The 15,742-nt window shown below is 47.7% G+C and overlaps 1 protein-coding gene across 1 annotated transcript in view; it reads left to right on the forward strand.

Annotated features, from left to right (window-relative positions):
- EPG5 (ectopic P-granules 5 autophagy tethering factor) overlaps nt 1-15,742 on the forward strand; it is an 85,539-nt gene that overhangs the window by 1,958 nt on the left and 67,839 nt on the right. Inside the window, exons 2-9 of the mRNA XM_081929525.1 lie at nt 5,485-6,369; nt 8,563-8,809; nt 10,381-10,517; nt 11,098-11,205; nt 12,357-12,430; nt 13,404-13,512; nt 14,611-14,725; nt 15,567-15,717. Coding sequence (XP_081785651.1) covers nt 5,485-6,369; nt 8,563-8,809; nt 10,381-10,517; nt 11,098-11,205; nt 12,357-12,430; nt 13,404-13,512; nt 14,611-14,725; nt 15,567-15,717 — 1,826 coding nt within the window. The remainder of the gene's footprint in view (nt 1-5,484; nt 6,370-8,562; nt 8,810-10,380; nt 10,518-11,097; nt 11,206-12,356; nt 12,431-13,403; nt 13,513-14,610; nt 14,726-15,566; nt 15,718-15,742) is intronic.

The raw sequence follows: 15,742 nt of genomic DNA on the forward strand, positions 1-15,742 counted from the left end.
AGGCTCTATTAAGGCATCTCATAGGTAGACTGCCTCTTAGCAGGGAGGCTCTACTGAGGCATTTTGCAGGTAGGCTCTTTCTCATTAGGGGAGGCGCCATCTTATAGGACAGGTAGACTGCCCTCTAGCAGGGAGGCTCCACTGAGGCATTTTTCAGGTAGGCTCTTTCTCATTAGGGGAGGCGCCATCTTATAGGACAGGTAGACTGCCCTCTAGCAGGGAGGCTCCACTGAGGCATCTCGCAGGTAGGCTGCTGCTTGACTGAAGAGGCTGCATTTAGGTACAGTATTTCAGAGACTGGCTCTCTTTTTTAGGGGGTGGAGGGGGGTCCAATAAGGCATCTCACAGGTGGACTGCCTCTTAGCAGGGAAGCTCCACTAAGGCATTTTGGAGGTAGGCTGTTTCTCATTAGGGAATGCTCCATTAAGACTTTTTACAGGTAGACTATTTTTTGCCTCCATCACATAGGTAGACTGCCTCTCAGCGGGAAGGATCCATTGAGGCAGCTGGTAGCCTGTTTACCAATAGGGGCCGCTTCATTAAGGCCTCTTGCAGGTAGACTGCCTCTCAATGGAGAGGTTCCACTTAGGAAGCTGACAGGTGGTCTGTTTATCGATACTGGAGGCTCCATTTAGGTATTCTGTAAGCTGCCTCTCAACTATGCCTGTCAGCAAGCAAGTTCCATTCAGGCGGCTCACAGGTAGACTGCTTCTTGGTAGGGAGGCTCTGTGTAGGTATAACAGAGGTAGACTGCCTCTCAGCAAGTGGGGTGAGGGAGCTCTCAATTCAGGTGGCCCTCAGGTAGACTCATTCTCTACACAGGAAGGCTTCATTTAGTTATTCTGCAGGTAGACTGTCTTTAGGCAAGGAGGCTCCATTTAATAATAATAATAATAATAATAATAATGATAAAATTTATTCATACCCCGCACTCCCCAGCCAAGGCCAGGCTCAGGGCGGCTAACAAGCAATAATAAAAACAAGTTGAATGAATATAACTTAAAAACAAGATTAAAATACAACATTGAAACATTAAAATGCAGCCTCATCACAGAAGGAGAAGGGGAAAAAGAAAGGGGGGGGGGGAATCAAATTGACTCCAAGCCGAAGGCCAGGTGGAACAACTCTGTCTTACAGGTCCTGCGGAAAGAAATCAGATCATGCAGGGCCCTGGTCTCATGAGACAGAGCGTTCCACCAGGTCGGAGCCAGTGCTGAAAAGGCCCTGGCTCTGGTTGAGGCTTATCTAACTTCCTTAGGGCCCGGGACCACTAGGGTGTTGCTATTTATGGACCTGAAGGTCCTCCGTGGGGCATACCAGGAGAGGCGGTTCCATAGGTACGAGGGTCCTAGGGCGTAAAGGGCTTTAAAGGTCAAAACCAGCACCTTAAATCTGACTGTAGGCTGTTGACAAGCAAAACTGCCCCTTGAGGCAGGCTATCTCCCAGATAGAGCTGCCCCTCCATAGGGAGGCTCCATCTTGCCATCCTTGCGAGGGCTTTGAAAAGTCTGTCTGTCTGGCCAGTGTTTGAAACAAAAGGCTAGGCTATGGCCTTCTAGCCTGATCTAGCAAAGCAGCTTTTACCTTCTGTCCACATTTATGGAATTTTACTCTGGCAACCCTTGATGGCCATGGAGATGCAATCAGATGCTGCTGCAACGCCGGATTGCAATACCATTCTTTGTATCCGGGAAGCTTTTGTTTATTGATGGATTAAGTGGAAGTTCTAGCGCTGCTACCTTGCTGCTGCTCATCAGCATGCCTGGCATTTCATGGAGTTTCGTAAGCAGAGAAGTCGGTTTGCAGCTCTGCAAGACGGCAACCATTTAAGCGTTGGTGGTTTTGAGAAACCACGAAGCTGAGTTAAGGATGGAGGAGGCAGTTAGATGCATGGGCTTGGACTTTTATTTGGGGAAAATCGAAGTGATGGGTGGAATTTGAGGCAAAGCAGGTGAATATACAAAATGCAGACAAAAGTGCCAGAAAAGTATAAAGGCATTTGGAGGAGTTTGATGCAGGGACTTGCAGAATCCAGGTCAGGCTTTAATGTTCTGCTTGTGGGCTTTGAAATGAGGTCATACCTCTTGTTACATTTGCTCCATGATACGCTTTTTCAGGATGCGTTCCGCGGCGACCCGGAAGTACCGGAAAGGGTTACTTCTGGGTTTCGCCACTCGCAGATGCGCAGATGAGCAAAATGATGTCGCGTGCATGCGCAGAAGCGGCGAATTGTGACCCGCGCATGCCCAGACGCGGGTTGCGTTTCTTTCAGGTTGCGAACGGGGCTCCGGAACGAATCCCGTTCGCAACCAGAGAAACCACTGTGGTTGATACTGTAGATGGCTAAGGGAGAGAAGGCTTGTTCACACATTATACCAAACCCAACTGCCAGCTGTCTCCACAATTATACAAGCGTACGTATGAAGGAGCTCATGCTTGTTGACTTTATGCAGTTCAGTGACTGTGTACAGATTCTACACGTGTTGCATGTAACGGGCGAACACTCCTAGAGTCGGAAGTGAGGCTTAGAAGAAGCTCCTTGCTTCTAATACTTGCGTATTCCTGCCTCCTATCTCTCTCTCTCTCTCTCTCTCTCTCTCTCTCTCTCTCTCTCTCTCTCTCTCTCTCTCTCTCTGCTGCCGCCTCTGATTCTCTCTGTGTCATTGTGTCCAGTTCAGGTTCTGCCTTGCTTGCTCCACTATTCTATATACAGTGGTACCTCGGGTTAAGTACTTAATTCGTTCTGGAGGTCCGTACTTAACCTGAAACTGTTCTTAACCTGAGGCACCACTTTAGCTAATGGGGCCTTCTGCCGCCGCGCCACCGGAGCCCGATTTCTGTCCTTATCCTGAAGCAAAGTTCTTAACCTGAAGCGCTATTTCTGGGTTAGCGGAGTGTGTAACCTGAAGCGTATGTAACCCGAGGTACCACTGTATCCCAAGCCCTCTGTGAAAGCAGCTTCAGCAAAAGAAAGAGGAAAGGGGATTGGTGGGACTTGATGGCCAATAAGCATACGTCTGCAGTCATGGGGGCTAGAAACTTACTCGTTGCTCAAAAGAACAAGGGAGCTTGGATCCTTTGCAATCTGATGGACACACCCTGGATTTTGTGCTGAAAAGCTACGGCTGCTTTTTAAGGCTTCCCCTCCTGGCCTTTGCGGATAAGCATTATTTTGCTGCTGGAAAAGGTCAGATAAGGTCATATATGACTGTCGGAGGCAGCGTGATCTGTGGCATCCTTTGCCAAGCTGGTATCTTGCAGATGTTTTGGGCTATTCTCCCATCAGCCCCAGCCAGTGTACCAGCAGGGTACCAGTTTGTCGAAAACTGAATCTGTGGCATTAGTTAACCTCGAGTCTTGGGAATAATGTGACTCTCACATGGCATTTCCTTCGGCTCTTGGCTCGTATTCAGCATTTTCGGTTTCTCATCTCCCCCCGCTCCCTTCCAGAAAGCGCTTTCATTAGTTGGGGAAGTGTTCCATGATGTGGCAAGCCAAACACTTCTGCAAGAAACGGGTGAGAGGTTGTTTGTTGTCGGTATTTTTATCTCGCCTGTCACAACAACTTCAAGGTGGCTTGCAGTGAAAACATTAAAAATACAACAAGACTCGAAGACACAAACAAACACACACAACCCAGCTCTAACAAGCAATAAAAGAGCAGATTGCAGCAGGCGAACGCACACAGGCGATAGACTCTAAAGGGGCAAAACACACTAAATAAAACATCGATTTAAAGTTGTACTTCAGTAAAAGGGGAGGGTTGGTAATACTTGTAGCAGTGAGCTCATAAATGTGTACATTCACTGGCTTTTGGTATAGGCTAATTGTATTGCTTTGATGTTACCCTTATCTGTGGGGCTCGAGGTGCTGAGCTCTGAGCTCAGAAGAGGTGAGCTATCTGTAAAAATGATGTATGCTTCTTTGCTGTATAAAGAATGTGTAAATATTTGCTTAGGTACAGACAAGGCAGCTCCTGGTTGCAAAACTTAGGAGAACTGGCAGGCTGTTTTGCTGTAAGTCTACACCTTCTTTAATAGAGAATAATGATGATGATGATGATGATGTTGATGATAATAATAATAAAGTTATTTATTTATACCTTGCCCATCTGGCTGGGTTTCCCCAGCCACTCTGGGCAGCTCCCAACAGAATATTAAAAACTTGATAAAACACCAGACATAAAAAACTTACCTAAACAGGGCTGCCTTCAGATGTCTTCTAAAAGTCAGATAGTTGTTTATTTCCCTGACATCTGGTGGGAGGGTGTTCCGCAGGGCAGGTGCCACTACCGAGAAGGCTCTCTGCCTGGTTTCCTGTAACTTGGCTTCTCGCAGGGAGGGAACCGCCAGAAGGCCCTCGCCGCTGGACCTAATTGTCCGGGCTGGACGATGGGGGTGGAGACGCTCCTTCAGGTATACCGATCACTCTGGTGTTTTTGGCATTCTCCTTTGGTATCCCTGCACCCAGTCACTCTCATGAGCCCTCCTCTGGGCCTGTAGATCAGGATATCTATCTATCTATCATCTATCTATCTATCATCTATCTATCTATCTATCATCTATCTATCTATCAATCTATATCTATCTATCTAATCTATCTATCTAATCTATCATCTATCTATCTATCTATCTATCTATCTATCTATCTATCTATATCTATCATCTATCTATCTATCTATCTATCTATCTATCTATCTATCTATCTATCTATATCTATCATCATCTATCTATCTATCTATCTATCTATCTATCTATCTATCTATCATCTATCTATCTATCTATCATCTATCTATCTATCATCTATCTATCTATCTATCTATCTATCTATCTATCTATCTATCTATCTATCTATCTATCATCATCATCATCTATCTCTGTATCTGTGTGTGTGATCGAGCAACTCCTTCAGTGGTAGAGCATCTCCTTTGCATACACAAGATCCCAGGATCACCCCCTGGCATCTCTAGGTGAGACAAGGGAATGCCTTTTATCTGACATCCCAGATAGTTGCTACCAGTCAGTGTGGACATTGCTGAGCTAGATGGATCAATGGCCTTACTCCATCGTTCTGCCCAGACACTGAGTTCCAGTGCTGAGGGCCTTCTGGCGGTTCCCTCCTTGTGAGAAGTGAGGTTACAGGAACCAGGCAGAGGGCCTTCTCGGTAGTGGCGCCCTCTCTGTGGAACACCCTCCCACCAGATGTCAAAGAGAAAAATAACTACTAAACTTTTAGAAGACACCTGAAGGCAGCCCTGTTTAGGGAAGCTTTTAATGTTTAATAGGTTATTGTATTTTAGTGTTTTGTTGGAAGCCGCCCAGAGTGGCTGGGGAAACCCAGCCAGATGGGCGGGGTATAAATAATAAATAATAATTATTATTATTACTCCCCATAAGGGACCATCTTACGTTCCTATTGGTCTTTTGTTCCTCAAATCTCATTCTTCAGTGTTGCTCTCTCCCCCACCGCAATTCTTTCCACTAGGAAAAAAAGAAAAAAAGCGAAGAGGAGGAGAGCGTCGCCTCTCAGCTGTCTCTTCCAGATTCAGTTCGAGATGGAGAAGAACCATCTCGGTCCTGCGACACCCAGGGAGAACGCCTTCCAGAGCCCAGGCTCTGCAACAAAGCCAAAGAGAGAGAAAATGTGAAGGATGCCTGCGATGTCCTACCGAGTGCAGTAACTGTAGAAAATGAAGGATCTCCAGAAACTGCCCCGTCGGAGCCCCCGATCCAGGGGGAAGAATTTGCAGGCAGAGCTTTGCAGGAGGAGAAAAGTACTGGGGGAAACCCAGCCAGTCCTCGGAGCCTCGCCGAAGCAGTTGCTTCCTGCGACCTGTCGGAAAGCAATGCTCCTTGCGCGCCTTCTTGGCTGGGGAGTGCGCAGGGCCCAGAGACTGAGACTGTACGCAGTGACAAGCAGTCTGCTTCCCATCCTTCGGAAGAGGTTCTTCCCCCCGTCTGTGCCCCCAGCAAAGAGCAGGTTCAGAAATCCGCTCCCAAAATGCTCTATCCGGATCTCCCGCTGGAGCTGTTCAGGGAGAGGCTGGCGGCGGTTGCGGTTGCTCCCCCCAAACCGAAGGAGAGGCTGTACCCTGAGATCCCTGCAGAGCCGGAACTGTTGCCTTTCACCCGAGAGCAGCTGAAGGTCTTTGAGCCCTGCTCCTGGCTGGAGAACGTCGATGCCTACGTGGAAGAGTTTGGGACTGTGGCGCACCAGGACAGGCACGAGTTCTTTGAGCTGCTGCTGAACTACTGGCGGTGCCGCAGGCAGCTGCTCCTTGCCGAAGCGGAGCTGCAAACCATTGTCTTGGATTGCCAGAACGCCAGGAGCCGCCTGTGGACTTTCAAGGACGAACAGCAGCCCATCCAGGTGTAGTAACCGAAGCACGTTTCTAAAAACCGGTTCATACGTTCACGGAAAATCAGGTGGTTCAGCCCTCCGGAGACGTAACATTTTATAAAAAAATCTGAGATGCAGTGTGGCGTAGTGGTTAGTGGCACTGTGGTCTAAATCACTGAGCCTCTTGGGCTTGCCGATCGGTAGGTCGCCGGTTTGAGTCCCCGTGATGGAATGAGCTCCTGTTGCTCTGTCCCAGCTCCTGCCAACCTAGCAGTTCGAAAGCACACCAGTTCAAGTAGATAAATAGGTACCACTGCAGTGGGAAGGTAAACGGCGTCTCCGTGTGCTCTGGTTTCTGTCACGATGTTCCGTTGCACCAGAAGCAGTTTGGTCATGCTGGCCACGTGGCCTGGAAATCTGTCTGTGGACAAACGCCAGCTCCCTTGGCCTGATAGCAAGATGAGTGCCACCACCCCATAGTCGCCTTTGACTGGACTTAACCGTCCAGGGGTCCTTTACCTTTTCTTACCTTTTTAGAGCAGTGCTTCCCAAACTTGGGTCTTCAGCTGTTTTTGGACTACGGTTCCCATTATCCCTGACCACTGGTTCTCCTAGCTAGGGATGATGGGATGTGTACTCCCCCCAAAATCTGGAGTCCCAAGTTTGGGAAACACTGGGTTAGCGTGTCAGACTAAGACCTGGGAGACCAGGGTTTGAATCCCCACTGGGCCAGTTGCTGCCTGTCAGCCTAGCCAACCTCACAGGGTTGTTGTTCTGGGAGTTAGTTAAATGAAGAGGGCCAGAACTGTGTGTGCACCACCTTGAGTTCCCTGGAGAGAAAGGCGGGATATAAACACAGTTAAATAAATGTGTTTAATTTGCTGGAAGCTGCTCAGAGTGGCTGTGGCAACCCAGTCAGATGGGTGGCATATAAATAAATTACAGTGGTGCCTCGCAAGACGAAATTAATCCGTTCCGTGAGGCTCTTCGTATAGCGGTTTTTTCGTCTTGCGAAGCAAGCCCATTGACAGCTTAGCGGATTAGCGCTACAGCTGTCAAGCGGCTTCCAGCGATCAGCTGTTAAGCGGCTTATCAGCGGAACAGCTGATAAGCGGCTTAGCGGCTTAAGAAAAGGGCGAAAAAAGCGAAAAAAACCCGCGGGGGGATGCAAGATTTTTTTCGTCTTGCGAAGCAACCCCATAGGGGAATTCGTTTTACGAAGCGCCTCCAAAACGGAAAACCCTTTTGTCTAGCGGGTTTTTCGTCTTGCGAGGCGTTCGTCTTGCGGGGCACCACGGTATTATTGTTGATATTATAAAAGACAGCTATTTCAGAATTCAGGTGTTAGTGGTGTGGGAGAATTTGCTTGTTTGAATTTCCCCTCCCCCAAAATGGTGAGACCTAACATGCCTTGTTGGGACACGGTTGGCGCTGTGGGTTAAACCACAGAGCCTAGGACTTGCCTATCAGAAGGTCGGTGGTTCGAATCCCTGCGACGGCGTGAGCTCCCGTTGCTCGGTCCCTGCTCCTGCCAACCTAGCAGTTCCAAAGCACGTCAAAGTGCAAGTAGATAAATAGGTACCTTCCGTGCGCAGCTCTGATTCGCCAGAAGGGGTCGGGTCCCTTTACCTTTACCTTTTATCATGCCTTGTTACTTGGCCTCCTAGGCCAGAGTTTTTCCATAGCTTTCATCTTGACTTGCGGAAATGCTTCTGGAATGGGCTCCTGAATGAGCATCCTTTTAAGGAATGTTTTCAACCAGCTCAGGAGCACCCACACTCAGCTACAGACTCTTTGGAGCTTTCTGTTTCTTTCTTTTAATTAGTACTCCGCCTTTCTATATTATTATACACAGGGTGGTTCGTGAGCTGCAAAAATGACAAAATATACAAGGCCACACATCTTAATAGCAAACACATAAATCAATAATAAAATGATTAGGGTTCTTAACCTATCAAATAAAGTAATATTTAATGACCTATCAGGATATAATAGCGCACAACAAAATGAACTCTCAGAATATCAACAAATAATTGCACAGAAATTCACTCTCGACAGTTGCAATCATCATAATAAAAACCCTGTTACCTAAAATGCCGCAATACGTTGAGAAAGTCATGTTAGGAGATCAAATTGTGCAACAAGGTCACTTATTAAAATTATTAAAATGATCCCACCCCGCCGGCCTTAACTCCTCATTTTGAACATTGCGTCCCTTTGCAGGGCGTCTGTGCTGATCAATGCAAAGTGTCCGGCCACCATCGCTACCAGACGGTCGAGATGAACGAAGGCGCTTTGGGAGACCTGAAGAGGCTCTTCGAAGCCCAAGCTGAGCATGTGCACCAGACCCTGGCCTTGCACTTGTACACGTCTGTGTTGTCCCGCCTGCAGGTGGAGTCTTACATCTACAGGCTTCTCAGCAGCTCTTCCTCGCTGAGGTCTGTGGGCATTCAGCAGCCACAGCCGCCAGGTGCGTGTATCCGAGTTATTTTCCAATGAACTCCCCATGGGCAGGGAGCATCAGGGACACTGTGTGCAGAAAGTGGCAGAATTCCGCTCCCGTTCTGCAACCTGCATAAATTACGCGAGCGGAGCGCATTTGCTCATTTGACGTGCTTGATTCTGGGCAGGCTCAGACTACCTTCTTGTACCTTCTGGCAATGCACGATGGGTTTGTGGGGCTGTTTTTGCTCTCCCTGCCCCCCCCCCCACTATCCACAGAGTGTGTGAGAGAAGGGGCTGTGGCATACGTATTGGGGTGTTGACATAGAACCCCTTTGTGAAAACGGAGGGGGGGATCCTGTTTGGCAGCTTCTCATGCTCTGGGCACATGGACAGTGGTGTGTGGCTGCTGAGAGCATCTGTGTGTGTGCGTGCACAACCCTGCAATTGCGTGTTCCCTTCAGCCAAGGAGGGGGACTGCAGTTGTACCTTGGTTCTCGAACGTACCCTATTTTTCGCTCTATAGGAAGCACCGGACCATAGGACGCACCGGACCATAGGAGGGGGAGAACAGAAATTTTTTTCCCTTGTTCTCCCACTCCAAATTAAGGTGCATTTTGTGCGTTCAAGGTGCGATCACTCGAAGCCTCTGGAGCCCAGCGGAGGCTTTGGGTTCCTTTCGGCCTGCTCCTTGGGGCTGGCGGGGGGGAGCGCTGCTTTCCCCCATCGCCAGCCCCAAAGACCAGGTCGGGGAGCAGCGCAAAGGCAGCGCGTCACCTTCCCGCTGCCCCCCGAGCTTGTGGGGCTGGTGGGGGGGGGAAGCGTTGCAACCTTCCCCCACCTTTGTACAGCCTTCGTAGCCTCCGCAGGGTAGCGGGGTGAAGGCACCCCGCTGCCCTGCGGAGGCTTTGCGCAGCTAACCCCAAGCTAGAATAGCGAGACGGAGCGCTGCGCAGCGCTCCATCTTCCTGTTCTGGCTTTGGGCTTAGCCGTGCAGCCTGCATTCGCTCTTTAGGATGCACACACATTTCCCCTTAATTATTGGAGGGGAAAAAGTGTGTCCTATAGAGCGAAAAATACGGTAGTCCATTCCGGAAGGTACAAGTGTACTTATGTCATTAAATTGCATCTGCCCCCAGTTCCCCAGTGGGGTGACAGATATCCCATTCCCACCCCTTTACAACCACCAGAGTCAGAATATAAATGAAATCAGTCCATCAATAAGAGGGGGCAATTTGGTGCAGGCCTCCTCATGGCTAGGCAAGGTTTCAAACCCAGTGCAGGCTTCCTAGCAGAGGCCCAGTACAGTGGTACCTCGGGTTAAGAACTTAATTTGTTCTGGAGGTCCATTCTTAACCTGAAACTGTTCTTAACCTGAAGCACCACTTTAGCCAATGGGGCCTCCCGCTGTTGTGCAATTTCTGTTCCCACCCTGAAGCAAAATTCTTAACCCAAGGTATTATTTCTGGGTTAGCGGAGTTTGTAACCTGAAGTGTCTGTAATCTGAAGCATCTGTAACCCGAGGTACCACTGTACTCTGCATTATTTCACTCCAACTGTGAGGTCGCTTAATCCTTTTTCTTCTCTCCTCATTTGCAGTTCTTAAACAGGCCGAAAATGTTTCCTCTGACGTGGGTCCCTTGAAGGAGTGCATCAGTGTCCTCTTCAGTTTCACGCGCAGGGTCGTTGAGGATCCTCAGTTTGAGAGCGACGTGCTCTCCTGGCTGCAGAGGCTGGTGAGAAACAGAGGGAGTCAGATCTACCCTAAATCTGGTGCTAGGGCAATCCTTTTATATCTATAAGGTAAAGGGATCCCTGACTATTAGGTCCAGTCGCGGATGACTCTGGGGTTGCAGTGCTCATCTCGCTTTACTGGCCGAGGAGACCAGCGTACAGCTGTCATGTGGCCAGCATGACTAAGCTGCTTCTGGCGAACCAGAGCAGCACACGGAAACGCCATTTACCTTCCCGCCGGAGTGGTACCTATTTATCTACTTGCACTTTGATGTGCTTTTGAACTGATAGGTTGGCAGGAGCAGGGACCGAGCAACGGGAGCTCACCCCGTTGTGGGGATTCGAACCACTGACCTTCTGATCGGCAAGCCCTAGGTTCTGTGGTTTAACCCACAGTGCCACCCGTGTCCTATTCCCCAACTGACTTAGCAAAAGGAAGTTAAGAGTAGCAATGCAAGAAGAGGGTCTGGAATGGGGAGCTCTGAAGAGGGACCGTGCCTTTCAGTATGCTTCCATCTTAACTGTGGCTTTGCAGTCCTTCCCTCCCTTAACTGCCTTTCAAATTGTCTCCTGTCTCTCCAGGTGTCCGTCTTGCAAAAGGTTGGTTGTCCAGGGGACCACATTTTCCTCTTAAACCACATCCTCCGCTGCCCGGCCGGCGTTAGCAAGTGGGCTGTTCCTTTCATTCAGGTGTGGATGTTTAATCTTTGCTTCTTACGGCGATTTGCTGGGACCCAGATCTTGCTGTCTCCTGAGCAGTTGTGCTTTAGGAGGCAGGTGTGGGAGATCTTGCCCATGGATCGGCAAACTAAGGCCCAATCGCCGTCTAAATCTGGCACACGGACGGTCCGGGAATCAGCGTGTTTTTACATGTCTGACCCTTATGTTTCCCTCCCCTTATGGTCTTGATTTATCGGCTACTTTAAAACGAGGCTGCATTTTAAATTGCATTTTAACCTGTATTTTAAATTGTTTTTTTTCTCTCTCTCTCTCTCCCCCCCTTTTATGTTTTTACTGTGATTTTGCTGGTGTTAGCTGCCCTGAGACTGGCTCTGGCTGGGGAGGGCGGGGTAGAAATAAAAATTATTATTATTAGTAGTAGTAGAATGTGTCCTTTTATTTAAAATACATCTCTGGGTTATTTGTGGCATAGGAATTTGTTCATTTTTTCCCTTCAAAATATAGTCCGGCCCCCCACAAGTTCTGAGGGATAGTGGAGCGGCCCCCTGCTGAAAAACTTTGCTGACCCCTGATCTCGCCCCACAAGAATGTCCCAAACTGAGATGCCAAACCGCAAATGAGTTACAGTTTTCCAGATTAGTGAAACCTTTTAAAGGGGCGCAGGGGGAGAAATGTAGTCGTTCTAGGGCCACTCCATTACACATTGTCAGGATGGTGATCCTCGGATGAAGAGCGGTATAGAAATGTAATGATAAGGCAGCATGTTTGAAATTTGAATGTGCAAAGGCTAGCCTTTGTTTTTAAAAGGGAAAAGCAGTTTAGCCTTCCCTTGCCCCTTGACTTGCTAGTTTTCGCAGGTGTGTTTTATCTTAGGGAGCATTAAAAGTATAATTCTCTACCTGCGTTTTGAAATGGCGCAGTCTGGCATGGGCTGCACCAACATATTTTCCTGCATATTCTAATCTGCTCTCAGAGCTCGTTTTGTGTTTATCTGCCTTTGAGCATCACAGCTCTTGTGGAAACAGTTTCCTCGCCTGCATCTCCATAAATTGGATGTATCGGGTGCCTTTCGATTTTGATTTCCCAGACACCCGAGTTTAAGTAGCACCTATTTTTATTTTTATTTTAAATCCCTCATTAAATTTCTTGTTTGCTTTCAGATTCGGGTTCTGGAAAACCCCTCGGGGCTCTTTCACTTCATGCAGTCCCTTGCTTTGCTTATGTCTCCTGCCAAGTAAGTATACAAAAGAGCCTCTCTCCGTGGTGCTAGGGGTGTTATTCTGCTTAGCACCGTGCAGGGATGACGTGCAAGCAAAAAAAGTTATTTTCCCCCTGTGCTGGTAACCTCACAGCTACCCACAAAATGTCAAACTGGATATATACAGGACTAGTGATGTGAGGCGAGAATATTCTCCGGAGAATATTCTCCACCAACTGTAAATTCTGTGTCATCTACACAGCTGCTTTAAATTCCTTCTTTCCATCCTTGGGCTAGTAACATCCATGCAGCTGTTGTCACATACATAAAAAGTCTTTTCTGGTCTTTTGGAAACTGTTAAGAGTTTTGTATACTAATACAGTGGTATACCTCGGGTTACAAACACTTCGGGTTACAAACGCTTCAGGTGACAGACTCCTCTAACCCAGAAATAGTACCTCGGGTTAAGAACTTTGCTTCAGGATGAGAACAGAAATTGTGCTCCGGCGGCAGCTGGAGGCCCCATTAGCTAAAGTGGTGCTTCAGGTTAAGAACAGTTTCAGGTTAAGATCGGACCTCTGGAACAAATTAAGTACTTAACCCGAGGTACCACTGTAGTAACTAGTAGTACTACATTCTAGTAGTAACTCTTGAACCTGGTCCAGTAGCAAATCGGCAGCCAGAGCAGATTTCTGAGCACAGGTGCTGAAAAGGCCGCACTCCTGCCAGCCATTGCTCTGCAGAATTCTGCCCTAAGCACTGCTTCTGGATCAAGCACAAGGGAAGCCCATTCCCTGTGACTCAGCTTCCCTTTTGGCCTGCTTGTGTTTGCAGTCGGGTCAGCTGTAAGAGGGGGTGCCGAGGCAATTGAGAGCTGCTGGCCTTGCTCTCCCCTCTCCCTTGGCCTCCCCCCCCCCCAGAACACTAGTCAGCAAGGACGGAGCCTCCTCCCCCTCTTTTGGTCTCTGTGACCCAATTTTCACGGCCTCCTGCATGTTGTGATTCGCAGAAATCGAGCGGAGTTCATGTGCCACATGAAACCAAGCGAACGGAAGGCGTCTTCCTCATCTGGGCAGGAATCTGGGAACTGGACTCTGGTGGATGAAGGAGGAGAAGAGGTACCTTTTAAGAGGGATGGCACTAACAGGGAGGATAAGAGGAGATATGGTACAAAAAGTGAATAAAGAGTGAGCTATCCTTAAGGAATTAAGGGACGCGGGTGGCGATGTGGGTTAAACCACAGAGCCTAGGGCTTGCCGATCGGAAGGTTGGCGGTTCGAATCCCTGCGACGGGGTGATCTCCCGTTGCTCGGTCCCTGCTCCTGCCAACCTAGCAGTTTGATAGCACGTCAAAATGCAAGTAGATAAACAGGCACCACTCCGGCGGGAAGGTAAATGGTGTTTCCGTGCGCTGCTCTGGTTCTCCAGAAGCAGCTTAGTCATGCTGGCCGCATGACCCAGAAGCTGTACACCGGCTCCCTTGGCCAATAAAGCAAGATGAGCGCCGCAACCCCAGAGTCGGCCATGACTGGACCTAATGGTCAGGGGTCCCTTTACCTTTACGTGTCTTTAAGGAATACATCAAAATTTATGTGGAAAAAGTAGAATTTCTGACAGATATTGAGTGAATCCAGAAAATGATTAGAGTGAAAGGAGAGTAAAGTTAAGATAGAAGAAGAGACTAAAGATGTAATGATATGCATTTAAGCTAGTTGGAAAAATAAAGTAGCGTAACAAGAACGGCTGGAAGTCAAGTCACTTGGTGGGTGTCTGAGTTGGGTAGGTGTGTAGGTATGTTGATATGTACAGTATAGGTAGCTACTATATAGAGTAATGTAGGTATGTTTTATGTTTTGAAATAAGGTACAGTGGTACCTCGGGTTACATACGCTTCAGGTTACAGACTCTGCTAACCCAGAAATAGTGCTTCAGGTTAAGAACTTTGCTTCAGGATGAGAACAGAAATCGTGCTCCTGCGGGGCGGCAGCAGCAGGAGGCCCCATTAGCTAAAGTGGTGCTTCAGGTTAAGAACAGTTTCAGGTTAAGTATGGACCTCCGGAACGAATTAAGTACTTAACCTGAGGTAGTGTGTTATGTATGTGTGTTGTGTAAATGTATATGCATGTGTTTTATATGTTAATAAAATTTAAAATTAAAAATTTCCCAGGACAGCGGGAAATGCAGCCTCTTGATGCGCTGTTGTCTTTTGTCTTTAGGACGAAGATTCTGAGACTAGCTGGGTCCTCCTCCTGGAAGACGACTTGATTGCGCTTCTGTCCCAGTTCCCCTTTCACGAACTCTTCCAGCACATCCTTGGGTTTGATTCTAAAGGTAAGCAAAGTCCCCAAGGGATGTGGGTCGGGCAATATGGAAACGGTGTGGAATGTCAACTAAAGTAGTTGGTATATATGGAAAGGCCGTGGGTTTAGTCCCCAGAACCTCCACGTAGGCCTGGGGAGAAAGACCGCAGTATAAAATCCCAAAGGAGCTGCTGGCAGTCAGTGTAGACTAAGAGGAATCAACACTCGAACTCTGTGCAAGGCAGTTTCCAATGTTCCTACTTAGTAGGTTAGGAACAGGAGTGAGCCTAGTTCAGTAGGACTGGCACCCATAACTAAGACAGACATTAAGATTAATTTTTTAAATAATAAATAATTTTATAAGTGGTGTGTCTTTGTTTCTCAATTTGATCCCTTTACACGGTTTTGCATGTATCGTCGTATTTTACGCATGGTGACTTGCGGTTATTTTAACATTGTAGTTTAGTAATTAATTATTGTAATTGTTAAGAGTGAATTTCATTTATTATTTGCTGATGTTTTGAGAGTTAATTTTGTTGTGTACTATTCTAAGATTATTGGGTATTGCTTTATTTGATGTAGGTTGTTCCGTTTTAAAGTTATGTTTTATCATGACTTTTTGTATTGGATCAGATTATTATAAGGTGTGCTGTATATTTCGCCGCTGTAAACTGCCTTGTGTGTAGTAATGTAGAAAGGCGGCGTACAAATTAAAAGTGAAATGAAATGGAAAAATAAGAAATGCTGGAATATATATGACAGCACACTTGCCGTAGTCTGAACTATATTCCAGTTTCAACAGGACTTTATTGATAACATGCTAATCCTCACCACCACCACCTTTGCCAATCCTGATCTGTTTTATCACGAAGGCATCTACGTTCCTGAGAAAACAACGCCTCAAGAGATGATGAAGGTCTTTGCGTTTGCAAACTCTTTAGTGGAACTTCTTGCCGTGGGACTGGAAACCTTCAACAGAGCCCGCTACAGGCAGTTTGTGAAACGAATCGGCCACCTCATCAGGTAAGGAGCATCGCTTGGTAACCTC

Source organism: Podarcis melisellensis (assembly GCF_964234715.1).
Source record: "Podarcis melisellensis genome assembly, chromosome: 11".
In the NCBI taxonomy this organism is placed as follows: Eukaryota; Metazoa; Chordata; class Lepidosauria; order Squamata; family Lacertidae; genus Podarcis; species Podarcis melisellensis.